General features: G+C 43.5%; 1 protein-coding gene across 7 annotated transcripts in view; it reads left to right on the forward strand.

Moving 5' to 3' along the window:
• Window positions 1-27,387, forward strand: part of IGF1R (insulin like growth factor 1 receptor) — a 203,688-nt gene that overhangs the window by 147,203 nt on the left and 29,098 nt on the right. For all 7 annotated transcript variants that reach the window (XM_068959027.1, XM_068959028.1, XM_068959025.1 and 4 more), the window contains 11 exons: window positions 4,411-4,723; window positions 7,329-7,474; window positions 9,156-9,300; window positions 12,793-13,007; window positions 15,076-15,202; window positions 16,565-16,803; window positions 18,750-18,917; window positions 19,125-19,329; window positions 23,877-24,163; window positions 25,710-25,846; window positions 26,948-27,107. In XM_068959027.1, coding sequence (XP_068815128.1) covers window positions 4,411-4,723; window positions 7,329-7,474; window positions 9,156-9,300; window positions 12,793-13,007; window positions 15,076-15,202; window positions 16,565-16,803; window positions 18,750-18,917; window positions 19,125-19,329; window positions 23,877-24,163; window positions 25,710-25,846; window positions 26,948-27,107 — 2,142 coding nt within the window. The remainder of the gene's footprint in view (window positions 1-4,410; window positions 4,724-7,328; window positions 7,475-9,155; window positions 9,301-12,792; window positions 13,008-15,075; window positions 15,203-16,564; window positions 16,804-18,749; window positions 18,918-19,124; window positions 19,330-23,876; window positions 24,164-25,709; window positions 25,847-26,947; window positions 27,108-27,387) is intronic.

Genomic DNA, 27,387 nt, shown 5'->3' on the forward strand with positions numbered 1-27,387 from the left:
TGCCGGAGCATTGGAAGTCAGCTGTTTGAAAGACCGTACCGAAGCATAGACCATTAAAATGCAATATTTTAAAAATCCTGCCATGTAGAGGAATTAACATTCCAAAAACGACCATTTTTTTTCTGTCTTAGTGGGTAAATGTAGACAGATAATTTTTTCAGTAGTTGGCTAGGATAAAACCCTCTCTCCCTCCCCTGGTTTCTACTCAAAACTAGGCTTTTTTCCCCCCCTAGTTCTTTGTGGAACAGCATTTTATGTGAAGGATGCTCTAAAAAAGAAGGAAAAAAACAGAAAGGGAAGGATTGAGTATCACTTTACAAGGAGATTCTTTAAAAAATATATGTAATTTCTCCCTCACTTGGCACCCTTCTGCTCGCCTGCATGTGCCTGGCACGGTGCCATCCTTGGCAGCGGCTAACGCCTCCGCTTGCCAGAAGTCTTCCTCTTCTGGCCGCGCTTGCACTCCTGGTGACTGTTTATTCACCTGATTTTTTCGGCTTCAACGTTGCTGAAGTCATGGTGTCTGGGAGATGATAAGAACGCTTTGTCCGTCCAAAGCGTACCCCAGCCGTGATGGTAGCCCGCAGCGTGTTTCCCGAGGGCTTTAGCTTTATGCAAACTGCAAACGGCATGAGATACTGCACGTCAAAAAACCTTACTACCGTCTCCTTAGCGTTATGCTGTCCAAAGGGAAACTGCTGTAAATACACAGAGGACTTGCTTCTTGGGGTTGGTTTGGGGGAAGGTGGCGTTTGCTTTTTTTGTTTGAGGATCGTGTTTGAAGATCTCCCAGCTTTGCTTTGTGCCCACAATTTTGGTTTATCATCATGGGAGTTTTAATTGAGACTAATAAGTCCTTGAGTCAGGTTCTCCTGTAACTTTTTTTTTTTTTTTTAGCTCATTTGTAAAATCTTTGTATTTATTTTGAAATTACCCCCTTTCTGTGTGGCAGGTCTGCATCTGATTTGCTCTGGAAGCAGGTAACTTGAAACTGAATCTTTTGCGTGATTTGTGTGTAACTGTAGTATCTTAATAGTATTTAGAAAATCTCCTTGGTTGACAAGGAGAACTCCTCATTTGAAGAAATCAGAGGGAAGGGTGAGTGAGAGAAGGTGGGGAAAAAAACTGTTGCTGTTATTTTTATTCCATTGAATTGATATTGTGGCTACTGGTATTCTTGTAGCGTTATTTATTTATTTATTTAGTTATTTATTTTAAGTCTAATGATTGCTCAGTGCTTTCATTCTTTAAACATACACAGTTAGATACTCGGGTCTAGTCAAGCCTCCATCATCTTTTTAACAAAACCATAGAGGTCTTTAAGGATCTGCCCTTCTCCAGGTCTTCCTTCTTCCAGGGCTGCAGTCCAAGGTCTCTGTAATTTTCTGTTATATTGGTAGCTCCACGTGATGACAATGAAGCATTTCTTGCACGCGTGCTCACCAGCAAGGATTTGTTTGTGCAAAGCCACCAGCCTTCACTATTCAAGGCGGTATTGTACAATCTGATGATTTTTTGTCCCAAAATGTCAGCCCGCCATTTGCTTATGTATTGCCTCTCCGATATTCTTGCAGGCTAACAAGTGTTCAAGCATGTTTCAGTTTATTTTGGCAAAAGTGAAACATGCGTTTTAAACGTTGTGCTACAGATCTAGTAGACCACATAGCGCAATTTGGAGGGAGCAGGGGGATGTAGAGGGGGCTGGATTGTGAGACAAGCCAGTGATATTTAGTAAAACTTTTTAACAGGGAGAGCTGAGGGAGCTGGCCTGAAACAGCAGGTAAAGAGATTTTGTTGTTCTTAATCTATCCTAGGCGCGCACACACGCACTCTCTTGTCCTGTCTCTTCAAAGAAACAGGATACGTGTATTGTCTCCAGGCTGAAAACTATGCCAGCGTTAGCGAGAACAACTGAAAAATAGGACTAGGAGACAAATGAGGTCGCTGAGCTTTTAAAAAATTGTTCAAAAATGTTTGTCAGAGTTCTGGTTAAAATGGCCAGCATTAAAATATTTTTATGGTTTTGAAAATCCGTTTCACTAATTACCTTTCTCACGTGAACTTGCATATCCTTCTATGCTTCAGCTCCTGTTTCTGTAGATGAGAGTCAGCAGGTTCACCAAGAGTTGCAGGGAATCCTGGTTATATGCTAGACTACTCGTGAATGGCAGAGGCATTAAGATTATAATGTAAAGGTCTTCCCCAAGGATGAAATAAACTCGATCTTTTTCTACTGTATTTATCTGAACTCTTAATGCAGCAGCCTTTGTTTTTAGCAAACGTCTGTCCAGCTGAAAGCAGAAATCATGTGGAGCTGCTTCAATAAATCTAGTAGTGAACTTTGTTTGCGGAGGCATGGGGGTGGGTGGTTTTTTCCTTAGTAGGGCTGTGAACTGGAAATGTAGCTACCATACTAAATCTTAATTTCTGGCACCCGCTCAAACAGCAGTCCATCTGCTAGCAAGACGCACTGATTTTTTTTTTTTTCTTTTTAATCCCTTAAGAGTTCCAAATGCGAGTAGTACTTATATGCCTTAAGGTGCGAGGCGGCTTATGATGCCTTGCTGACCTGCACCTGGGCACGCTTTACTCCTATTACACTGGTGCAAGTTACTATCAAAAAAGATGCTGCTTTATTTTTAATAGGGGTTTGGTGTGCATGGTTGTTTTCCTCTTCAAGAAAAAAATTACGTTTTCCTTGCACAGTGCATTACTTATCAGTAATTTCCTCCTCCTTCCTGCCCTGAGTGGTCTTATAAGTAACTGTGGCTCTGCAGAAGTTTTCTTGGTTGGACCTAGTTAGTGTACGTGGTATTTCTGCGACCTGTAGTGGTGTGTACAGGTTTGTTGTTAGCAGGGTGTTCATCAGTCGTCTCCTTGTCCTCGTTCCCTCCTTTCCTTGTCCTCATGGTTTCCCCTCTCCACCGCCTTCTCCTTTTCTGCCAGGTTGCAGCTGAAAAAGTGAGTATGGGGGTAGGGAGCAGTGGTGGCATGCTTGTGGCCTTCTGTCATGACTGAGGCGCTGTTGTCAGCGGCGGAAAAACACCCTGGAAAGCCTGGGCCTTCGTTATGGGGGGAGGAAGAGGAGGAGGACAAGATCTGCGGATGCTTCATCCCGCACTGAAACGACACTGTAGTTTCCAACTGAAGCTTGGCGGTATCGGTTGCAGCCCGCGCCTTCTACGAAGGAACTGAAGAACGTACTGAATTTTTCGCTAACTGAACGAAACCTCCTCTAAAACAGCCGCTTCGCTGCTGCTCCGGTTTGCGAGGGTGGGGAAGGCTGCGGCCCCTCGGGACGCCGTCTCTCCGTACGGGCTGGGCTCTGCTGCGCCCTCCTTCGGTTGGGTTCACAGCTTCGTCGCCGCTCACGCAGTTGCGTTAAAGAGCGTCTCGTGGTGCTGTGCTTGCACCTTACTGCAGGCCTGCTGCCGGATTTTTGTTTCACGCCGTTGTCGTTGGTACTGGTTTTTAGCTAGCGTAGGAAGCGGAGAACGGCTACTTGATGCGAACCGGGTTTCCTCTCTGCGTGTGTTTGCAGAGCCCCGGCGCCCAGCGCGCGCGGCTCGGTGAAAACGCTGGGGTCGCGTACGTACCGCGCCTGCGGCGGCGGCGGCGGCAGGATTGTCTGGCGAAGACGCCGCTTTGCGTCCGCCCCTTCCGAGCTGAGGGGCTTTCACAGAGAAGGAGCGTCTGAAGAGGTTTGCACCCCCTTCCCCCTGCCTTTAGCGTGGTTTTTTTTTTTTCCCCCCCCCTCTGAACGTGGAGTTTGGGGATAAGGCCGAGCACTGTCGCGCTCTGCGGAGGGAAGTAGCGGCTCCCGGGTGCCACGGTGCGTGATGTGAGCCACCTGTACTTCATTAAGCCTCTCTTTGCATACGTGAGCAACGCTGGGATGCTACCTTGGGGTCAGCCTAACCACGCGCGCTACGGTAGAGCGGTGCTTTAATGTCCAAGCGTAATTAAGTTGTGTAAAGGAAGCTTGTTTTCTTGCCAGTAGAAGACCAGTTTGAAATACAAACGGGAAAAAGAAGAAATGCTTAAAAAGACAATAAGTCAGCAGCACTCAGAAAGGAAAAAAGAAAACACATGATACTAAGGCTAGTACTTCGAGTACTCGGTTGTTTCCATTACCCTTGCGTCTGGCTTTCAGGCAGTCTTCCTTGCTATTTCACTGGCTCCTGCTTTAAATTTGATCTGAGAAATAGATGCTTTCAGGCCACTGAAACTCCGAGGGAAAAACAGTGAAATTGGTGCGTTATAGGGGAGTTGGCTCTTTTGCCGAGATATCCTGGAGCCCCGGGAAGTAAAAGCATAGACGTGTCCAGTGGTTCCAGAAGTGGTTTTTCTATTTAACGCGACTCACTTTTAATAGCAGTCATTCACCCTCCCTTGCTTTCTGTCTTACAGTGTGCCCCAGCTCTTGCGGCAAGCGAGCCTGTACAGACCAAAACGAGTGTTGCCATCCCGAATGCTTGGGGAGCTGCACAGCGCCCGACAACAACACTGCTTGCGTGGCCTGCCGCAACTACTACTACGAAGGCGTCTGCCTGCCCACCTGCCCGCCCAACACCTACAAGTTCGAGGGCTGGCGTTGCGTGACTAAAGAGTTTTGCTCCAAAGTCCCTGCCACCGAGATAAGCGAATACGAGAGGTTTGTGATTCACAACGATGAGTGCATGGCAGAGTGCCCCTCTGGATTCATACGCAACGGGAGCCAAAGGTAATTCAGCTTCTCGGAAGTCCTTCACGGTTGCGATTTGGGTTTTTCCTCCCGCTGCTCTGTGGCGGCCGTGTGGTGCAAGTTGCATTGGGAAGAAGCGAGAACATGCATTTGGGACTTGCATGGCTTCCCAGTAAAGCTTCTTTAACGGTCTGATCCCGTGTGGTGCTGTGCGCTGCCAGTTCCCACTGATTATTCAGCAGGAATTGAGGAAGGTCGGCGCAATGGAGAACCGGGTCTTGAAGTAGACACTAACACAACAAAACTGAAAGTCCAGGAAGGCGAGATTGGAGGGGGGCAGATGTCAGCCAATTGCGGAAAGAATCTTTTGCTCTATTATCACATACAGAGCAAACCAGAGGGATCATCTTGATTCACATATTAATTGCTTTATGTGTGCTTGTGTTTTGCATTTTAGATGGCATATATTCCTTTGTGTATTTAATTTTATTCCCTTTCTCTCTCCTTTTTTTTTTTTACGTTGTTTCCAGAGGATAACAATGGTATTTTATAAGGGAGCAGTCATGAAGAGGTGGTTACCAAAATAATGCAGCTGTTGATAATGTTATTTGGAATAATTGTTTGCAAGAACGTCACTTACCTGCTCTTACTTTATTCTAACATTTGGACTGATGTGTACTTTTAGTGATTTTTCATATTTTGCTAGAGGTTAAGCAAACAGCCTCAGTTGCCTACCTGTTGACCCTTGGAAATCCTAGGCCTTCAAGAGTAAGGGACAGTCAATGTGCTAAAATTCTTAGGGCTTCAATTATGCTTTAAAACAAAAAAAGGTCTTCCGAGGCTGGGCTAAGGTGCTGCCTTTATTTGGACAGGTGGTTGTGAGGAGTGTGAGTACCCGCGCCAGTTGTTCGAGTGTGTGTGTGCATGTTATTCATTCCAATACTAAGACAGTCTCCGGTTTGCTTTTGGATGTGAGCAACTTAAGGCTGCCTTTGCTGGAAGCCAGGTGCTCACCTGAGAAACTTTTCTCATAATCTAGCTGAGCTTCCAGTACTGGCGTGTGAAATGCTCGCACTGGAATGTATGGCCATCTTATCTCACCTCAGTGGTGCACTCAGCGGCAAAGATCGAAAGGAGCTGTAACTCCAGGCCAGCGAATATTTTGTTGGCCAGAGGTGGTGTTAACAAATAGCTGCACGTGGGAAGCATTTCCAGCGTCCTTTGTGCGTTTGCTTGAATGCCTCTTGCGTGTGTCTGCAGCTTTTAGTGGTTTGTGGCATGTTATAGTGCAGCGTTTTGAAATAGGAGCTTACGACTAAGAAAAGGAAGCATCTGTCTTCTATTGTTTAGGCATGGAAAACTGTCATATCAATTTACTAGTTTCTTTAAGCCTCAGAAGAAAGTGGGTTCAGTTATTTTTTTAAAGTAATAAATGGTTAGCTCACGTTCATCAGTGTTGACATCAAGAGCCTTTGTCTTTGGAGGTGGGTTTGGTTTTCCTTTTGCATTTTTTCCCCCTAAAGCAATAATGTACGTAATAATGCAATACAGAAGAAGGTGGTGGAACAAATTGAAGGATAAAATTGACCTTGAATTAGGAAAGACGTCTACCAGAAGGAACGATCAGAGGGCTTGTTTTGTCCATTAATGAAGTGTTTAATTTTGACATTAGTATGAGGCAATATGATATAAAGCCTTTAAAAAGCTATTATAGCCAAAGGCCAGGCTAGCCTGGATTCTTGTTTCTTTGAGTTTGGCCGGTTAAAAAAAAGCTTATGAAAAGAGTATGAAAAAATGCTTATGAAAAGAGTAAATGCTCATGAAAAGGGCAAGTGAGCCTGTCCTTCACTGTTTCATCCCAGCTTCTGGCAGTCAGATAAGGTGTATTATACCTTAGTGTATTATAGTCACTGGTGGGCCTGTTCTCTCCTAAACCGTGTAATCTATTTTGAACCTGTTTAGCCTTCTGGCCTCTCCCAAATTGCTGTTGAAGTGAGTTACACAAATTCATTTTGCCTTGTGTGAAGAGGCGTCCTTTGTTTAACTTGCTGCTCTAATATCTTATCCTATAAGAAATAGTGAGTGACAAGCAGGGATTCACTGGTGCTGATCTTGAAAAGTTGGTGTAAGGGTGCGGAGACAGAAGACTTCATTAACACTTCCGCTGCATCTTTCCGTCCCCAGTTCCGGGCTGGTCTATTTTTGGAGGTTGAGCCTGGATTAGCAGAAACTTAGCTAGCCCTCAGAGGTTGTCCACGTACATGCAAGAGAGGCAGTCTTGTTCTGATGAGGTGGTAGTAAATGCACAAATGCAATGGCACTGGGTTTTACCTGAAGTGCTTTCCCCTCGGCAGGATCCCGAAGCCTTTCAGAGGCTGGCAGAGAGCGGGCACGATGAATCCATTCATTGCTCTGGTGCTGCTTGAAGCAGGAGGGTGTAACGCTGCAGCCTCCGTGGAGTCCAGCAAGTGCGTTGGGTTTATCTGCAGGCTGCTGCAGAAGTATGAGGATCTTCGTTCTAGCTTGAAGGTTTCTCTGTAAACCACTTCAGATGGAAACTTCTTTCAGAATTAGTTCACAACAGTCTGTGGATTCAGGGCTGTGTATCTTTGCTCATTTTCATTCTCCTTCTCTTTCTTGACAGTATGTTCTGCAGTCCCTGCGAGGGGCCTTGCCCCAAAATTTGTGAGGACGGGAAAACAAAGACCATTGATTCTGTCACATCAGCACAAATGTTGCAGGGATGCACAATTCTCAAGGGGAATCTGCTGATTAACATCCGTCGGGGAAGTAAGTGCCCTTTCTTATGAACCTCCGATAAGTGTTTTCCCTTTTGTCTGGGAACATAACGATAAGACCATAGAAAAACTCAGAGAAATGCGTGTTTTTTAATCCTATGACAAGGACTTTGCCTGTTTGGTTTGGCCCATTGCAGCACGACTCCAACATGCCCATGGAATAGGTAGTCAGCTACCAAGCGTGAGGCAGCGAAGGCTGGTATTTTTGCTCGCTTTTTGTTAGGACGGGGCACCAGGACTGGGCAGTGAGATGAGCAGTAGTTCCAGAGGACTAATAAAGGCCTGAGAAAGTGGAAAAATTGAAAACCCTTGCATCAGGGTGGGTAAATGAGTTGTCTGGAAAGTAGGGCATGGCACTGTCAGAGAGGATATAGCCTCAGTTTTTAAGGAGAGGTGCGGTGTATCGCTAAAACATGCGATCGAGAGCACTGAAAGCTCATTTAAAGCCCAGCGCTGTGTCTCTGGATGGTCGTCATTGGTGAGCTGGCCATCTTTGTTGCATGTCTTACACAGGCTCTGGATTATATATGTCAGAGCAGTGATTCATCAGCCAGGAAAGTGTCGACAGTTGATGAGCTCTTTTTTAAAAAAAAAAAAAAAAAAACACAACAACAAAAAAACCCTCTTAATTTTTATTTGAAACGTATCTCCATATCGAAGGTGCCTGTTGTGTTCATAACTGTGGTTGAAAGATTGAGATATATTTGATTTGCTCCCTCCTAGTGAAAACGACAGGGTTTAGAAGCAGCAGTGTGTGGATTGTGTCGCTCGTGGTCTCACCTCTGCTAGCAGGATCTCCCCTTTCCCCTTATGCAGGAAATGTTCCAGTTAGATGGTCACAAGCTGGGGTGGTTTTGTTTTGGCTTTTTGTTGGGGGAGGAGCATATTTTTGTTGGAATGTCTTCATTTTAATTATTATCTAAAACGAGCTAAAGAACACCTGCCTCCTCCCCTCTTATTTTGTGTGGGAACCAACCCCTGAGATTGGGGCTGCCCCGACCGTGTGTTAGGACTTCAGTTTGTTGATGGCAGCAAACGCGCCCGATAGCAGCTTCTCCCACCTGAGTGCTTCTTAAAAACAGCCCCTCATGACTGCGGTGCAGCCCAGCTGGAATATGCTCCACGGCGCGAGGACATCCTTATGGTTTTGTCTTTGTTGTTTCCTCAAGAGGTCTAGGTTTTGTGGCCAAAGCTCTTCAGGCCACCTGAAAGCGATGCTGTGTGCCCCAGTGGAGAGCAGTAGCGTAACTCCACCTGTTCATCCGCAGTCTTGTTCTCCCATTTCCAGCGGCGCTTTCTGCCAGAGCTTCGCTCTGCGGTGGAAGAGCAGTTCCAGCCTCCTGGAGGTGTACCTTTACACAAGGGTTTTCCATCCGTGCCAGAGCGTTGGCTCGAGATTTGGTGCAGGCTTCAGAACACGGCCTCCACGAAGGCAGAGGGCACGCGGTGGGGAAAGCCGAGAATAACGTTCCGCTATTGCTATGTTGCTTATTTTGCCCTTCCCCTGTTTGTCCACACAGGCAACTGTCCCCGAAGGATGAATAGCAGCATCTCTCATGTTCCGAAGCGACAGATATAAATATTTCCTTTTACTGCGCTAATGCTATGTGAAGGAGAAAATTGGGTAAAGCTATGAATTCTAGAATAATAAAACTACTTTTTTCTTCATGTAGATAACATCGCCTCTGAACTGGAGAACTTTATGGGTCTGATTGAGACAGTAACGGGGTATGTGAAGATTCGCCATTCCCATGCATTAGTCTCCCTTTCTTTCTTGAAGAACTTGCGGTATATTCTGGGAGAGGAACAGGTGGATGGGTAAGTGTTCAGATATTTGTAAGTGCAATTTCACTTTAATGGAAAGCCACAGTCTTCTAATGACCATTTGTGTACCACATATAGAACCTTATCTTCCAACAAACATGCAGCGTTTTTCTCCTAATGAACACCATTGCGCAGTCATCGCCCGTTTGGATCGCTATCTAAATCAGCGTGTTAAATTGAGTCTATTAAAAATATATTTATGGTAACTTAGCTGCTGCTTTTCACTTAGAAGGAGATATTTTTTTTGGAGATTTTTTTACATTGAAAAGCAGTGTTTTCTTTTTTGCTCTGTTTCATTCAGAAATGCGCATCTTCAGAAGCCATTGGGTTTTGTTGCAAATTGTTGCTGTTGGCTTTTAGCAGTTCTATGGAAAACGTCAACTGAAAGGAAATCTCAGCTTCACTAACCAGGGAGTGCAAGTGGAAGTGGTCCAGCTAGTATGAAGTTGTGTGCAAGTTGCAATTGTTTGCAATTCCTTAAAATGCTAACATTAAACTAATTATCTGTTGAGCAGAAGAAAGGTTAATCAGGAAAAGTAACATTGATTTCCCTTGAAATGTTTTCAGTGGGTTACGTTGCTTCTGTAATGTGCATAATTACGTAACGAGTGATACTTTTTGATACTTGGCTGTATATAATTCCTGTTTCCCTGTGATGGGAATAGATAGCTGAGGCACAAGTTTAACCTCTGCAGAACTTGCAATGAGGAGGGGTGGCGACGTTCCTTCAGGAAAACACTTTGCTTCTTTTCTCTTTCCGAATAAAGTAGCTGCCCAAGCTTAAACTCATGTTCTCTGGGAGAAATAAGACTCCCTCACTAATGAGAGAATATTAAACAAATAATTTTGGGAAATCATATAGGAAAAGGTGGTGGGAAGGTCATGGGAAAGGTTGCTTGCCTCTGATTTATCTGCCCTGACAGGATAAAGTTACAGCGTGAGGGATTCTTCACGACCTCCCTCTTTCTCTCAGGCTGGTCTTTGGTCAGCCCTAAATTCTTAAAATTCCACCGTCTGACAGAGCGAGCTAAAGGGCAGCTCTTCATCCGGCACTTGAAGAACGCACTGGCTGTTCAATAAGAACATTTTCTCTACGGAAAAGCTTGTTCCTAATTGCAAATCCTAGAGGCTTGTCACTTTGCTGAGCACAAGGCTCATTCAGCCCACTTCTGATGGTGGCATGCTCTAACAGATACTCCAATTATCAATTTGTCTTTTCTTCTCGTGCACACACACGCTTCTCCCCCCCCCCCCTCTCTCTCCACATTTGAGTTCAGCTTTGGGCTTTAAGTAGTCAGCAAGCATAACTGATATGAAAGGAAATGGCTAGTTTCATTAAATCTGATTCCCAAACAGAGAAGTAAATGGTGAAGCTTTGAAGAGGAAAACAGGGCTGAGTTAGGGAAGTAAAGTGGAGCTGTACTGATGAGCTACTCATGCTAAAACTCACCCATGCTAAGAACTTGCTGCAGGTTTGGATGTATGGTCCATAGCAGTTTCTGACTCTGGCCTAGTCAGCGTGCAGTTGTGTAAAGCCCCGACGCGTGCTTGGTTTGCCCCCTTTGACTGTCTTGAAAGCTTAGCTACCTTGCTTTAAAACAGGAGTTCTCTCTAGTGTCGAAAGCACAGCTGCCACAGTTGTGACCAGGCTGCAGGCTGGGCTACCGCGAAGTGCTTTTTAGGATGGTTTCTGCAGTCATGAAACCACGTTGTTGTTTACTGCATGTAATCTGAGTCCAGCTTTTTGGGTCTTTCCTGGAAAGCCTACTTGCCATCGCTTAATCACATGGCTAATTGTAGTGAAGTGTCGTCTCTGTAACAGCACGCGAGGAGCTGCAGGGATTTCAGTCATCTGTAGCAAAGGAATAGCGTCTCAGACACAGTTTCTGGTGATATCTGTTGAATCCCACATGCAATTTAGTGTCACTGTTCTCTCCTGGCAAGATGCATTTAAGGCACATATATGTGCTCGCTTTTCCAACTGTACTGGACAACTGAATACGTTCTTGCCAGCAGCAGTCCAAGATGGTATTAGATGCATCTGCTTTGCCTAGGAGTCAAGCCCTGGATCACCAAGGGCTCCCATTGGAAGTCACTTGGAAATGGGAGAAATTGCTTCTCTTTCACATTGGTCTGGAAATAAACTCAGCCTTCTGATACGTGCCGAGAAACTGCAACAGCATTCTGTGCAGATTGCAGCCAGGACACGCAAACTTTTCACTTCGGGTTGGATAAGGGAGGAACTAATCCTAAATTTTCAATTAATTGAAAGAAAACCGTAAATGAATGGCATGTTAGCTTCTTAAGAACCCCGTGCCTGATCTGTCATGTTGCCCTGCAGGAGGCCTGACTGTAGTTAAAGGAATGCACAGATGCGTTGTTTAACTGCGCTGCTGTGGGCTCACCGGTGCGCAGCAGCTCGCGCGGATCGCAAGGCTTCGTTGCGTTCATAATGGATTTTGTGTTGATGCAGTCACTTTGGTAGGACTTTCCACAAAAATAACGTAGTAAATGCTGCCGTGATAGGTCGGTTTGATTTAGATTCGTCGGTTACACAAACCTTTAACGCATTTTCCAGTTGCTCGTTCCTCTCCCCACTGTCCCGAAACATAAGTGTTTTTGCAGGCGTCCTCTTACTACTGCTGCAGAGCCTCTGCTCTCCCTTCTGCGGCACCTGCTTTTTTCGGTTCAGCACGGTTGGGTGACACCTTGAATTTCTTCTTAATCTACAGCAGGATTTACACACGCAACTTTGTATTTGGCGTCTGTGGAAGTAAAGGATGTTCCTGTTATTCCACTGGTGTGCTCTAGAGAACGGTTCGTGCTCGGCACACGCTGCCGCTGTCTGCGTTATTCGTTCTGTACTTTGACGGGTGTATCCTGTGCTGGGCAGTCGGTGTAACTGCCTGCTGTCAGGTTTGATGTATAGGCGCAACTGTACTTGGCACAAAGCGGGAGCTCTTTACTGGGCCAAGAGGTACACTAAGACACAGAGGCAAGGAAACCTCGCTATGCAAACTCATATAGTTGCTTTTGTAAACATAAGCAAGACAGCTGTGCTCGCTATCTCATTTTATAGCCAGAGCTCTGGCATGCTGCTGCTCCTGTAGCATGTGCAAGGTTATCGCTTCTCATTCACCACAAAATGGAAAACCCTGTTTCGGGACCTGCTGTCCAGAGGACACGAATTTATATTCCATATATACTTCCACTTTCATACAGTTATGGAAACATGTGCTGGAGTGGGCTTTCCCCAGTGTGATGTCAGTCTGGAGTCCTGTGTCACAGCCCTTTCCCTGCTCTGACCAACGTGAGCGTTTGGGGAAACTTGCTCCCTGGGAGAGAAGAAAATCCTTTATTCTGCTGAACGCCAGTTTGTAGTGATAGGAGGAAATGCGATGTTTTAAAGTTTGCTTATGTTAAGATGTTCTTGGGAACTGTCTATGAAATAAAACTAATAATTTCCCTTCAAAAAATACCTTCTAGGAATTATTCTTTCTACGTGCTTGACAACCATAATCTTCAGCAGCTGTGGGACTGGAACCATCATAACCTGACGATCAAGGAGGGTAAAATGTACTTTGCGTTTAATCCTAAGCTGTGTGTTTCTGAGATTTACCGTATGGAGGAAGTTTCAGGAACCAAGGGACGACAGAGCAAAGGAGATATAAATCCAAGGAACAACGGGGAGAGAGCCTCTTGTAAGTCAAAAATCTCTAGGCAAACTACTTTTGAGTTGGAGACAGCTGTGTCCCCAAAGCGGGGGGGGAAAAACACAACCCCCCCACCCCCAGCCCAACACATACGTCACACTGCCATGTTGCTGAATATTACAACATTTAGAGCCTAGAAATTAAAGTAGACTTCCAGTCATTCTACTTGATCTGTTCTCAAAATGTAGCTGAAAGCGTATGCGCAGAAAATTATGTGGTTACAGAGTGACTGTCTCATCTGAAAAGCAAACTTTTGATGAAGAAAGCACAGTGCTTTTGTAATACCATTTTTGGTGACAGCAGCATCTTGTAACAATAGGAGCATACTTCAAAATGTCTGTTTTGGAAGGGTTCATATCAGTTCTGCTGTTACTACTTTACTATGTGGCCTCTCCGGCAAGTGAGAAGAAAAATCTAATTTTTGGTATGTCCAATGAGGAGTAGTTTCCTTCTCCTTTGCAAAATTACAATATTAAAGATACTTTTCTCTCCCAAATATTTACTTTTCCTTGATATCAAGGAGGCCGCTGAATAGCAGTTCCTTAGTCACCAGAAGAAACTGGTTCTGTTATGTTCAAGGTTCTTTCTAGCTCCAGGTAAACAGTGTGTCTTGTTGCTGGAAATAAATGCACTTGTCATAAACCCAGCTTTCTATGCTTTATTTTATTTGCTTTTGACTTGAGAGCAGTATTTTATTTTCTACAGTACTCATAAGCTTCAGTGTCTTTGCATATAATTTTGGATTCTGCAACGGTCAAAGTTATTTGGAATGGTCAAATTTTCTGTTGACCTTGGTGGTCTTCACATCAGATCTCCTGGTGTAACCAACACACTTAAAAGCAATCTCTCATCTAGGAATTAAGAAGAAAAACCCTTATAACTGATGATGCCTCTTTCTTTGGTCTATTTGTGATGGTCTTGGATCTGAGTAAATTAAAATGTATCTTGTGTATCAGGCAAGTCCCCTTGTGCTGGGTGGTGTTTACAAAACTGGGGCTCGTACTCTGCTGAATGTCTCTTTAGGCATGATGCATAAATGCAGATGGCATAGATCCTTGTTGTAACCACACTCCATTCTTTGCACATTCAATAGAGCAAAGGCTCGCAGTCCTGGAGGAGTTACAGACACACAGCCAGTCCTCACTGCCACTGAGGCTAGTGCCAGCCACTGCCTGTTTTTTAAAACCGTTACAGAAAGCTTTCTGACTCTGCGAAGGGGGAAAGAATCAACAAAAGCTGAACGGCCTTTGAAAAGATAGCACCAGTAGTGCCAGTGTACATGAGGGTGAAAACCCCTTTATTTTCAGAGACTTCTGTGGAACATTAGAAACTAACTCACAGTTGACACTTTGAACACAATTTCTTCATCCAAGAATTAAGTTTTTAAAATGCTATTTTGTTTTGGATTGGAAAGCTCAGTGAGCTGGTAGTGGGAAGCCATTCATTTCAAAGCTGCCGGCTTCCATCCAACTCTGTTCAGAGGAGCAGCTGGAAGCTGCTGCCATCAAATGGCTGTGCTGCTTATGAGCTGAGTTTTGGAGTTCTTGGTGCAGCCTCTAACAAATAGGAACGTAGACTCCTCTGTCCTCCCCGTGTTGTCAATTCCCCGGAAAAGCCAACTGCAATTGCCAAAAGTTGTCCTGGAAAGTGGGAACACAGAGGCTAATTACTGCTCTGCCTGTGCATTGGAGTTGGATGACGAATTTAGTGCTGCTAAAACCAGTCCTGCAAATAGGCAGGACTTCCATTCTTCCCTCAGGGAGAGGCTGAAGTAATTTTCATGAGCTTTCTAATGATTCACTAAAAGAAAATCTTGTTCAAAAAATTAACCACAAGGAGCTCCACCATGTTCTAAAATTATTCTCAAGGCCGTTACGCCCCTGAGTATAGCAGGATGAATATCAAGCTGTAAGGAGACAAAGGCCATTGGTATAACGTGGTATCATAGGCACTACTGAAAAGGCTAATTAACTAAAATTAATACTTACGAAATAGCAAAAAACACTAGGAACGTGATGCTAACTCTAGGGATGTGCTTTCTCCTTTTGTGTTGCAGGTGAAAGCCACATTCTGCGTTTTGTTTCCAACACTACACTGAAGAATCGGATTAAACTAACATGGGAACGGTATCGCCCTCCAGATTACAGGGATCTCATTAGCTTCACTGTTTACTACAAAGAAGCGTGAGTAGATGTCTTCAGAGACTAATAAGGACAGTCAAGGGATAGTAGACGATGTGTAGGGTTTCCGTTCTGACTGCTGGTTTACGGGCTGACGAGAGTGAGTCCTTCAGGTAGCTCCTCTGTGCAGCTTTTGTATTTCATCCTGAGTCCCTCTTTCGTTCAGATTCTCTTTGGGCTAGAGCAAAAGTCTCATTTGAAGTGAGGATTGTTTTGACTGAAACTTACAGATGGATTCCAAATCCCTGGGATAGTTTCTGATTTTAGAAAATGAGATGGATGGCTTGGCTCTTCTCCGGGCATTAATTTGGAGCTCTCTGTAAGCTGTGTCTTTACGTCTGTTGAGATCTTTTCCTTTTCGTAGTCACAGTACTGGCTAGAGAGCATCACAGCTCAGGACCATGCTTTTTGCAGCTTGCCTTGTCACCTTCATGAGCTGTCTACTCAGAGCTTGGGTTATTTTGCTTATCAGACCTCCGTGATTTTCTGCACTGGCATCTCTCACCAGTGAAAGAGTGGGGCAGTTGCTGGAGAGAGCCTAATGTCTTAGGACATCTCTCTGCCTTTGCTAGTCCTTGTAGCTCTCAGATTCAAACTTAGAGTTAAAATACAAATGAGCGTGGTAATAACTCTCAGAGCAGACTGGATGGGTGAAAGGGAGGTTCAGAATGGTGGTAGTGATGTACAGAGCAGCAAGACTGTGAGGTGTGACGGCAAAAATTATGAGTACTCAGTACTGTTTGGGAGGGAAAAAAATCATTCTAGTGGTGTATGATGCAGTAAACTTTGTTTTGATGATTCCATAATAAATAATAAACAAGAATAGTACTTTGTATGTTCTTGCACCACTGGTGAATTTTGAAATTGCAAGAAGTAGAATTATGTGCCTATATAAGGGCATTTGCCTCCTGTGGGGATAAAATTAAAAAAGCCTATTGGTTTCTGAAGGACCGGTCGAGGCTGGTCATGGAAGTTCTTTACGGTAAAAGTTCATCCACTATCAGTAACTATTTTGAGTGGCTTCTCCTAAATTTACGCACAGCTAAAGTCTAAATACATCAGAAGCATTTCATTCGCTGCTTTTGAAAACAGAAGGGAAACCCAGGATTGGCGTTTACTTTGAGAACCTTGCGTTATTGTTGGGGGATTAAAAGAAAGACCTGCAGCTAAGGCTGAACTCTGAATTTTGTAGTACTTGGAAATAAGTACAAATCTGGGATTCTCTGTTTTATTCTGCTGTGAAAAACAAGCTTTATTTGTTTCACTGAGCAAGGTTGAAGTGAGATGCTCTTGTAAACGTAGGAAAACCTTTAGGGGAAAAAGATTTCATACTTTATACTTTTTTTTTTCTCTTTAATATTTCAGACCATTCAAAAATGTGACAGAGTACGATGGGCAAGATGCATGCGGCTCCAACAGCTGGAATATGGTGGATGTTGACCTGCCACCAAACAAAGAGAACAATCCCGGCATTTTACTGCAGGGATTGAAACCTTGGACTCAATATGCCATTTATGTCAAGGCTGTTACCCTCACAATGATGGAAAACCATCATATTCATGGAGCAAAAAGTGAAATAGTATATATACGAACCAATGCTGCAGGTGAGATACTGGGCTCTTGGGTAAGGGTTGATAAAGCTAAGCTGCACGTGTGCTTATTACCTCCCATTTTTTAAATAAATCAGCTGATTTGAGAAAATTACTTCTGATATGCAAGACAATGATTGCGGGCCTTGTGCATTTTTAGTCTGTTGGGATTTCTATAGAAATCACTTTCTTTTCCTGTGAAGAAACTTGGAGTAGCCAGGGGTGAGAAGAGTGTGTGTCAGATGCCCTGCAGGGAGCAGAACCAGATGATTTCTTAGCCAGTTCTTCAATATCTTTCGCATCCAGCAGTTGCCGTTACAGTCCTGTGCCAAGTGGCCGTGTTCCATTCAAAGCGACCTATTGACCAAAGACAGCTTCCAAATGGTGCGGACCAGGCGCTCGGTTGGACTTGGCAGCGGTATAACTCAAAAAGAAACGAGGATGGCCCAGGGCAGCATTTTTGGAAACTACAAAGTGGGAGGAGTCCAGATGCTCATTTGAGCTCCAGATCTGTTTTAGAGGTCACAAGCAAGTGCTACTTGTTTCTGTTTTCTCGATCACATTTTGAGATCTGTGGGCACGATCGCCATTAAGTGTTTGGCTTTTGGCAAGCCTAAGTGTTTGGCTTTTGGCATTTGTGTACCTGGGAGAAGCTAATGTTCGCTTCAGTTGTGTTTCAAATAGCTATATTTTACAGCTGGAAAGAGCGTGTGTGGCCTCATCTGCATTTCTGTTCAACTTTGAACTTTTGAAATCCTATCTGACCCTGTAGCACTACAGTCAAATCAGGCCTCACTCTGTAGATGGTGGGGGGGTGGGATTAGGGCGCGCAAGAAAACGTTGTACTGGATTAAGCTCATCTTTCTTGGCTCTGAGGATCCCCAAGGCAGCTGACGTATTAAAAGGAGCTCTGACACTACTGATAGGGAATTTTAGGAGCAGGTGACCCTTGAGATCTTACAAGAGGAAAATTTCCCTATTTCAGCTAGGAGTTGAACATGACCTTGGTAGTGCTTAGTGAGATAACTAAACATTTTGTTTATTCAGATGTAGGAGAAAATTGGTTCTGTACATTTCTCTCCTGATTTGCTTCACGTAAGTACTAGCAGAGAATAGCCGACCGCTGTTCACCTGAGCATAGTAGCAGCAACGAAAGGAAGTGTCTGATTCACACACTGAAAATAAATGAAAAAGGGCAAACCTGCTAAAATAGTTAGATTTTTTTTTTTTTTTTTTACTGGGTATAAAGCCTGCTATGTGTTCAGCCTATTTTGAGCCTGGATGTACACTTATTCTCATGCTCCTTAGTTCTCCTTCCTTTCTTCCCTCTCCCCCACCTTGAAGGTCTGTGTGAGTTTGCAGAAGTTGTTTCCTACAGAGATTTCACAAACAAGATTTGTTGTTTTTCACTTCACCTGTCTTTTGGCGCCTCTCAAAATAATGCAATTTGTTATTTCCCCTATGAAACCTCTTGACTGTAACAGCATATGCTTTTTCACCTAAGCAATTGTTTTATTTAGAGTAGCAACAAAAAAGCAAGTTCTGTTGTTAATACAAAAATGGAATTTGTTGTGCAGGTGACATGCATAATGATAGAAGCTGTCAGTAGTTATTAAAGCATGATTAAAATTTGCGGTAAGATTCTGTGTCTATTCAGATATTATTTTCATTGGAATTATGCAATTTTTTCCTGGAGTTGGGTTTTGGATTTTGTCACGTGGATGAAGGGTAGCTTAAGTACAACTTCCAGTTGGAACTGTGAGTTATTACCCTTAAACCTTTCATATTCATTGTCAGCGGGGCGTAAGTAGGAGATGTTTTTCTTTGAGGTAGGGTGCGTTGCTTTTCTGACAGTGAAGAAGTGGATTAGGCTTTACCTTGAAAGCTTGCATCCAAATACGTTGTAGAATGTGCTGGTTTTTAAAATGCCTTGGTTTTCTTTGTGTTCTTTTTCACTTCAGTGCCATCCATTCCCTTGGATGTTATTTCGGCATCCAACTCCTCTTCCCAACTGATCGTGAAGTGGAACCCTCCCTCCCTTCCCAACGGCAACCTCTCGTACTATATCGTGCGATGGCAGCAGCAGCCTCAGGACAGTTACCTTTACAGACACAATTACTGCTCCAAAGGTAGGAAAACTAAAAACAGTTGTTTTGAAATGCCTATGAATCCTACCTGCCCGTGCGTGTTATATACAAGGACTGAAGCCTGTGCCTTGCTTCACAACACTTCTGTGAAAAAGTGCAAGTAAAAGGGAAAGGGTAAACATGGATTGTTGCCATATTCATAACATGGAGAGAAAAGAAACGGGTTACCTCTGCTCTTTTCCTTTTAAGATAAAGTCCCAATTCGAAGATATGCTGATGGGACCATTGATACAGAAGAAGCTACTGAACCCACCAAGCCAGAGGGCTGTGGGGGAGAAAAAGGACCTTGTTGTGCTTGTCCCAAGACAGAGGCAGAGAAACAAGCTGAGAAAGAGGAAGCAGAGTACCGGAAAGTCTTTGAGAACTTCCTTCACAACTCTATCTTTGTCCCCAGGTAATGGACTTTGGAAACTTGCTCTTTGCAAGTCTTTGGAAACTTGCTCTTTGCAAGTAGGGCTAATAATTGTGGGTTTTAACATTTCCTAGAGCTCAGGCTTCCTGAACACGAAAGTTCTGTGGATAACACCTGAAGCGTATAAACGTGGCCCTTCCGTTTGTGTGAGACAATCTTCAGTTTTCCTACTTTGTGGCTTCTCTTCTTCACTAATTTTCCTCTCTGCCTATTTTAGCTGATAGTAAGGGTCCTTACCTGTAGTGTTCAAGGACCTCGATGATGTTTCTTTTCAGAGGCAAGAGTCACTTGAGGAGCTCTTTGTCTAAAAGGGATTCAAAGATGAGCAACGCATGGCAAACAGGGTTTCAAAGGGGATCTTTCTTTAAATAGCCATTTAAGTACTTACATTCCTAATCTGAAGATTTATTTACGTTTGATACTGAAGACACGTTCACCTTGCAGAATCGAAACTGGTCTTCCTTTCTCACTGCACTAATTGCAGAGGGCGTATTGGTTTCCTGGGCCCTGCTGCAGAGAAGCATTAAATGTGCCCACTCTTCCATGATGAACACTGGCGCGTACACATTAAGTGGAATAGTAACCGTTTTATGCTGCATCATAGAGTAGATACTACTGAATTAATCGGTGATTTTGATCCGCGAGTTTCTAATTTACCTCTCATGTAAGCTGTTCTTACTTAAAATAATTGGATCCTGGGGCCCAGCACACAGTGTATAGCTGTTACATTACAGTCTGTGAGCATTGAGATTGCAATCAGGCATGTTATCTCACTGTCTCTGTTGGCAGGTGAAGTTTATGGTGAAGCCCTGTGTTTGAGAACTCTGCAGTGTCGCTTTGCTGCTCGTTAAAACTGGGTTGTGCTGCTCTCCAGTGTGATTTTTGAACTTTATTCAAGGCTGAGGTTGATTGTGGCTTATTTGGGGCGGGGGCTGTGATTATGCTTGGGGCTTTTTAGCTTTGTCAAAAAAAAAAAAAAAAAGAAAAAGGGGGAGGAAAAAAAGGGGGAAAAAAGGGGGGGAAAAAAAAAACTCCCCTAAATACTACTTCTCTGAAGAAGTGCTAAGCATTGTATCTGAGCTGTGCTTGATTCACAGCTCACTTTAAATTTGACGTTTGTGATTGAACTTGTGCGGTGCTGTACTGATGATAAGAACCAGCAGCAAAGGTGAGGTGCAGAGAGGTAGCAGCCACTGTGACTGGCCAGGAGAAACGCATGTAGTTCCTGAGCAATGCAAAACCCTGTAAATGTTTTCTCATTTTATACTTTAAAAGTAGAACAGCAAAAAGTTTTGAAAGGCACATGTCAGGTCTAAAGGGCCTGAAACTGTACTAGCTTTCATGAAGGAATCATACCAGCTTTCATGAAGGAAATATTTTTTGTATTTCACCAAAGCTTTATAATTTAACGTAGACGTTGTTTGTCGTCTCCCAAATTTTCTTGCCCTCCCTGAAAGCGAAGGGAAAATCGCAGAAATGTGAATTGAGACAGTAACAAATTAACTGAGCAATTCAGAGAGGGTTTCCTGAAAGCTTGACTGTTTCCTCTTCTCCTTAACCTACTGTCTGAAGGGTGTGTTTTGTAACAGCAAGAGCAGATAAGGTACAAGGCTCGGAAATAGTTGCACAGCCAAGCAACTTTAGAGAGACTGAAAATCAGGGAAATTAAAGATTATGAGCGACTGAGATTTCTCCATGGGACAAATCTAGGCATCTCGTTACTTGCTGATGTCTAGTTTTCCCCTTTCCCAAGGGAGAAGTTAGTTAATGGGTTAATGCAAGCCTCAGTACTAGTATTTGTTTCCGGGGTCCTACCTATCTTCAGGATGTTTTGAAAGAAATGCAGCATGCAGTACAGCATGAAAACATTCAACTGTGTGGTTTTAAGGTTGTTTAAAACCTTGTTGGTCTAATCTTGTCTGCAATTGCTGGATGACCCCATGTATATTAGTGTCGTAGATGAGGTAGATTCCAAACATGAGGACGCTGGTCAGTCTTGGGGAGACATTCGCAACCATGGGAGTATCAGTTATTCTTCAAGGTTCTTTTGGTTCTCTGATGACCAGGCAGAGTGACACTGTGTATAACAGAGGCTGTCCCAGAGGTAGCCTCAAAATTAACATAGCGTGCATAGCGTGTAAGAACAGTTAGCTCTTACCTTAAGTGACCTGTATTTGTTCTTTTTCATTTCAATTTGATTCTATTTTTATATGTAGCTCGTTATCTCTTCCTTTTCCTTTTGCATTTCCCTTCCCCTCCTTTAACAGAAAAGATGAATTTCCATGTTTTTATCTATAGACTTTTCCTTACTTTCTTGGATGCTCTTTTTTTTTTTTTTTTTTGGTCTTTATCTGTGCCTTTCACCAAAGCAGGAAGCTACTTGACAGAAAAGCACTGGTATCAAATCTCGTGACCTTTTAATCATGTTTGCCTACTGGTTATCCTGCAGGTCTTTTTCTCTCCCTGATGTGACTATGGTTTTCCCCCCTAAGCTTTGTGTTTCTTTTTCCCCAAAGACAGGGTAGAATGGTACTTCCCCTCCCACTGCGAGATCACCAGAGTGAAACTTTATGCATTCCTTAAAGGCAGCGATAGGTCAAGTCATGCCTTTTGGGCTCTTACATTGACACGTGCCTTTGTGGCTGACTGAAAATGAACTTTTTATTTTCACTGCTTTTCATCACAGAAGTCTATGCAAATGTTTATCGGTTCAGTGCTGGGCGTCCCTTGTGCTTTTGTCAGTCCAAAAGTTTGTTCTTGCTGGTGGATTAAAGCAGTAAATGAGTACTCTTCTGAAGCAGGGTAACTTCCGTAAATGTCACTGTAGAGGAGAGCCAAATGCTTACACCTGCTGGGAAATTCTTCCATTTCCCATTGACAAGTTGAGAAATTAAATGGGCGTTGTGTGGATATGGGATTGTGGGGAACGGGCATTATGCTGCTTAGAACAATTTCCTGTTTACTTAGGAAGTTATTTCCATGCCTTGGTTTATTTCTGTGCTGGGGTTTACATGGCATCTTAGAGTCTTGAAAGGACTACTCCAGTAGAAGGATTTTGAAAATTTCTTAGTGAGCTCCTTTTAAAAAAAACAAAAAAAACAAAAAAAACCCCCAAAAAACCAAACCTCACTCTGCAACATGCTGCTTTGTGGCTGAATGTACTAAGACAGTGTATTTGATAGCAAGGTAACTCTTCCTATGAAGTTGGCTTTACTCTTGTTGTTCAGCAGGGAGGCCTCGTTAACCTGACTTCTAATATACCCACTCTTTGATCAGAAATACGTTGCTGATAACCAATAAAATTGATGAAGTTGATGCTCAGTAAAGTTGATAACCATTGCAGGTCCTGATTGGGCACTGGCTATAAGTGAATTCACGTGTGATAGGATTCAAGTCAAAATTGTTTCTATAGTGTAGCTCCTCTTAAATTCTACTTTAATTCCCACAATACATCACTTTCCAGGTCTTGTGCTCGTTCAGGATGCAGTCCGGCTGCCTTCGGTGACCAGGAGGGCAGGAGCCGAAAATGCTGGCTTGCCTACATGCGTAGTCAGTGCTCCTGAGCAAAAGGCTCAGATCAGACACGCATGGCTAAGTGACATCTCTGATGGGTAGCAGTCGTGTTGGTTAGCTAGTACCATCCAGACCTTTATAGAGTATTTTCATATTGGCACTTGTGCTGATACGGAGGGTCTGTCGATTATATCAGTTTCTTAGATTTGAAAAAGTAGCAGTATTGCTGTAAATCCTCAGGTTTTTAATTCAGGGCACACATTTCCAACAGAGGCCTGTAAGGTAAAGCAAAGTTGCTTGGTGAACTCCCTTCGTTATGCACAATACAGTGCTGTGTTTTCTCGTATCAGAAGATTGTTCCGTTCTAGAGATTCTGTTCAGGTGAGAGAAACAGAGAAACAAGAATTGCCACACATACGTGGAGGTTAACTTTGATGATTTCCAGCTACCTTTCATGGTTTCTCTCCTTGCTGCAATGGATTAAGCAGCTTCAAATTTCCGTGATCTCATGGCAACAGAGAAGAAGGTAAGCCTGGCCTGTTGAGTTAACCTTGCTTATGCAGCAGACTTCAGAATAATTTTTTCCCTAACCTTTTAAACCTTTAACATCTGATTTTTATTTTAAGCTTGGATAGCAGACTTCCAATATTACTGTCATTAAATACAAATCCAGTTTGCTTGTTTAATACCAGGGAAGCCGTTTTTGCTATTCAGTTTATTGTGCAAGCTCCGGTGAGGTCAGAAGTTTGCACGTTTATGGTGGGGCACAGTGTGAGCTTCACAGTTTTGGTCGGTTTTTGAGCAGAGAGCAGTAGGACGTGCTGACATGGTGCAGGTTCAGATTAAGAGAAACCTTTCTTTTTGTTTTTCAGTTTCCTTTTTTTGACTTTGTTGTTTGTTGTTGTTGTTAGTAGAGTTACCTCTTTTACTGTCTTTTCCACTGTTTTCCTGAAGCTAGTTGAATGTTGAAGAGTGACGTGTCTCTAAAGAGACCTTTTCTGTCTCTGTCTTCACAGACCTGATCGGAAGCGGAGGGATGTGTTCCGAATTGCAAATGCCACCTTGGCGACTCGAAACAGGAACACAATGGGGACAGATCACTTCACCAATGTTTCTGATGCAGAGGAGAGTGAGGTGGAATATCCGTTCTTTGAGACCAAAGTGGATGGCAAGGAGAGAACTGTGATCTCCCATCTCCAGCCTTTTACTCTTTACCGCATTGATATTCACAGTTGCAACCACGAAGCTGACACACTTGGTTGTAGCGCTTCCAACTTTGTCTTTGCAAGAACCATGCCTTCAGGTATGCTCTCGGAAGTGTAAAGCTTTGATTTATTTTCTCAGGGAGAGATCCATCCCAGGGAGGACACACCTTCCAAAACAGTTAGGGGTATTGGCAGGCACTGGGGTGTACTGCAAAGACTCTATGCAAAAAAAATAAATTGGAACTATGTAAAACCGTTACAGTAGTTCAGTGGCCTCGACTGTTCTGTCCACGCATTGAGTCACTGATCTGGAGAAAGGTATGCGTGCGCTGAGTAGCTAGATAATTACGGGAGAAGCAGTTTCTCAGCCGTATAGGTGAGACCCGCAGATGTGGTGGACTAAAAGGTTTCTTTCGCAGCTCCCTGTGTGCTGGGGAGAGATGGAGGGAACGCTCCTCTGCTAATGTTTAGTTTTGATATGTTCGCTCTGAACTATTTGCAGATGTCAGAGTTTTGCTAGTGGGAATGTTTGCCAAGTGTTTCTTCTGTCACAGAAATGACCATGCATTCGTCCAGCCTGGAAACAGGAGGAGTACTGTGTTGCTTTGTGACGAATCACAGGCATCTAGAGTACTTCAAATAAGAAACATTGACTGTGTGCTCTTGTTTGGGACTTTTACGGATTGTACTTCTTCCGAGAAGAATAGAGATGATTTTAGTGCAAACTCGTATGCATCCAGCAAAGAGCTTCTGACTCCAGCAGCTGTCTGGGGAAATTTGATGCAGATTGGTAGCAATTTTGCTTTGTTTCTGGAAGGAAACACTATCATAAGCCAGATCCAGCTGTGTCAGTAAAAAGCAAAAAGTATTGCTTATTTCAAGGAAATAGGGAAATCTGTGAGATCAGGGAAAAGGAAATAACTGTTCCCAGATTTTTAGCGTATGGCTCTGAAAGTTGAAGGCTAAACAGTGGGGTTTTCTTCTTCTTCTTCTAAACCTAGCCACTGTATTTTTGCAAAGATGGCCTTAATTTGATGGAATCCATCCATACTCCCTGTTGGCTTTTGCATAAAAAAACATTACGTTGTCAAGAACTGAAAGTATTGGGGATAAAGCAATTGCTGAGTTACTTTCAAGACTCTCTTTAAAACAAAACAAAACAAACAAAAAAAAACCACTGTGACTGGGCACAATAAAAATTTCCAAAGGCTGCCTGCAGAGAATGGGTGTCAGTGGGGCAGATCTTAGCTGTGTTTACAGACCTGTGCAAACAGCTCAGTGTTTATAGCTGTTTGGTGAGGATAGCTGTGTCTGCACCACTGGGCCTGGTGGAAGGTTTGGAAGGAAGGACCAGATGCTGATACGCAGGTTCTTTGGCGCGTAAATAGAGCACAGCGACTAATACAACGCCGATGCGGGTGAAGCTACGCGCTGCATCGTGTCTGGCAGTCAGGGGTTGAGACAATGCTGGTCTCCCCGACAAGCCCCTGGCCAGTACACTTTGTCCTCTGGATCCTTGAATGGCCCTTACTGCGATGCTTTTGCACCTGAAGAACAGTTTGAAACATTTTTTCCTCAGTCTTTGTGTAAGTTCCTGTTTCGGTAACGGGTGGTGTTCTTATGTGACTGGTAAATATTTTACAGAAGGAGCAGATAACATTCCAGGAACAGTAGCATGGGAAGCAAAAGAAGAAAATACGGTCTACCTGAAGTGGTTAGAGCCTGCAAATCCAAATGGGCTGATATTAATGTATGAGATCAAGTATGGGCAGCATGGAGAGGTGAGGATTTGACATCCCTCTGTTAAGAGTTATAGCTTATAGTTCTAATTTATGCTGTGATCTTGTCACATCTGATGAGCTAAACAGAGTCGTGCTAGGGCTAGGCTCACGTTTTCATAGACCCGGGGAGAACCCAGGTCTGAGCATGACTGTAATATGTTTTCATTGCTTTGACTTTGTACGTCACAAAAGACTTAGCGCAGGATAAAGTGCCTCATTGATTTAAAGCAGACCTCATCATGCTTGAGGTTGCTGAGACTCATGTAGCAGTGTTTGCCACAGAGGGTGACTTAGCCGCTAGTCTGCAGTCCAAATTAATCTCCATTCATGGCCTATTAGATCACACACTCTTTTTAATAACAGGGGTTACCAGCAGTTTGTAAATCAGAAGCTGAAAGGCATTCAAAACGTTGACCTTTTTTATCCTGTAAAAAATATAAAAGGTACCTCAAAATGACAGAAGAGGATGCAACATTTAGTTGTATTCTTTCTTTAAAAATGAATAGCGTAAAATTTTTTTTTTTTCCCCCCACTCTCTTAAAGATGTGCTTCAGTGCAGGCTGTAATAAACAAGCTCTGGTATTGAGTAGCGTGAGTCACCTTGGTTTTTGAGTCACCTTGGTTAGTATTTACAATGAAACCTTTAAAGTGGAAAGTTTATTCTTAAGTAACTTTTTATATGGTGTTTAAGGTAGCTGCTCTTATTAAGAGATTTGTAGGTTACCAAGGCTTAAATCAGTGAGTAGTGTTCCCCTTAGTCCCATTTTTCACGTGGGCAAACTGAGACTCCTTTTAGGGTCTGTTTTAACATGTTCTTGTGCGCTGCTACAGACTGAATGAAGATGAGAACTGGGATCTCGAACAGCCAGCACCAGCCAGCACGTCATTCCTTTGTTCCATTTTGTTGACAGCTTTTGAATTCCACGTATCTCCTTAAACTGTCTGAAGGAAAACTGATCAGATGGTGCTTTTAGTTGTTAAAAAACAAAAACAAAAAAAAAACCAAAAAAACAAGCTTATCTTGCAGCCTTATTGTTTTCTCAAGGATGAAGAGTGTGAAGATATTAATATGAACTGCAAGTTGCCTTTTTTTTCTTTCAGGAGAAGCGGGAATGTGTTTCCAGACAGGAGTACAAGAAGCTCGGAGGAGCTAAACTAACTCATCTGAATCCTGGGAACTATTCTGCCAGAGTTCAGGCCACTTCGTTAGCTGGAAATGGGTCATGGACTGAGCCGGTCTCTTTCTATGTGCAGCCCAAATGTAAGAACGACGTTTGTAGGCTGTGTCAGACTGAGACTGTTGGCTTTGCGAGAGTGCCTGTTGTTAATGTGTGCGACTGGCTGTATGAACCTCTTCTCTGTACTCGGAATACCATGTCAAAGAAGCTGATGCTTCTTTGGGAACTCTTCTGGGTTCTGTTTTGGGCAAGTGTCATCAAACACAAGGTGTATCTAGGTGGGGTTGTCGTCTTGCGTTCGCTGTATGTGTATCAGAGATGCGAAGAGGTAATGGGCGTGTAGGACACGTTGCTGTGGTTTCC

This window comes from Struthio camelus, chromosome 12 (assembly GCF_040807025.1).
Source record: "Struthio camelus isolate bStrCam1 chromosome 12, bStrCam1.hap1, whole genome shotgun sequence".
In the NCBI taxonomy this organism is placed as follows: domain Eukaryota; kingdom Metazoa; phylum Chordata; class Aves; order Struthioniformes; family Struthionidae; genus Struthio; species Struthio camelus.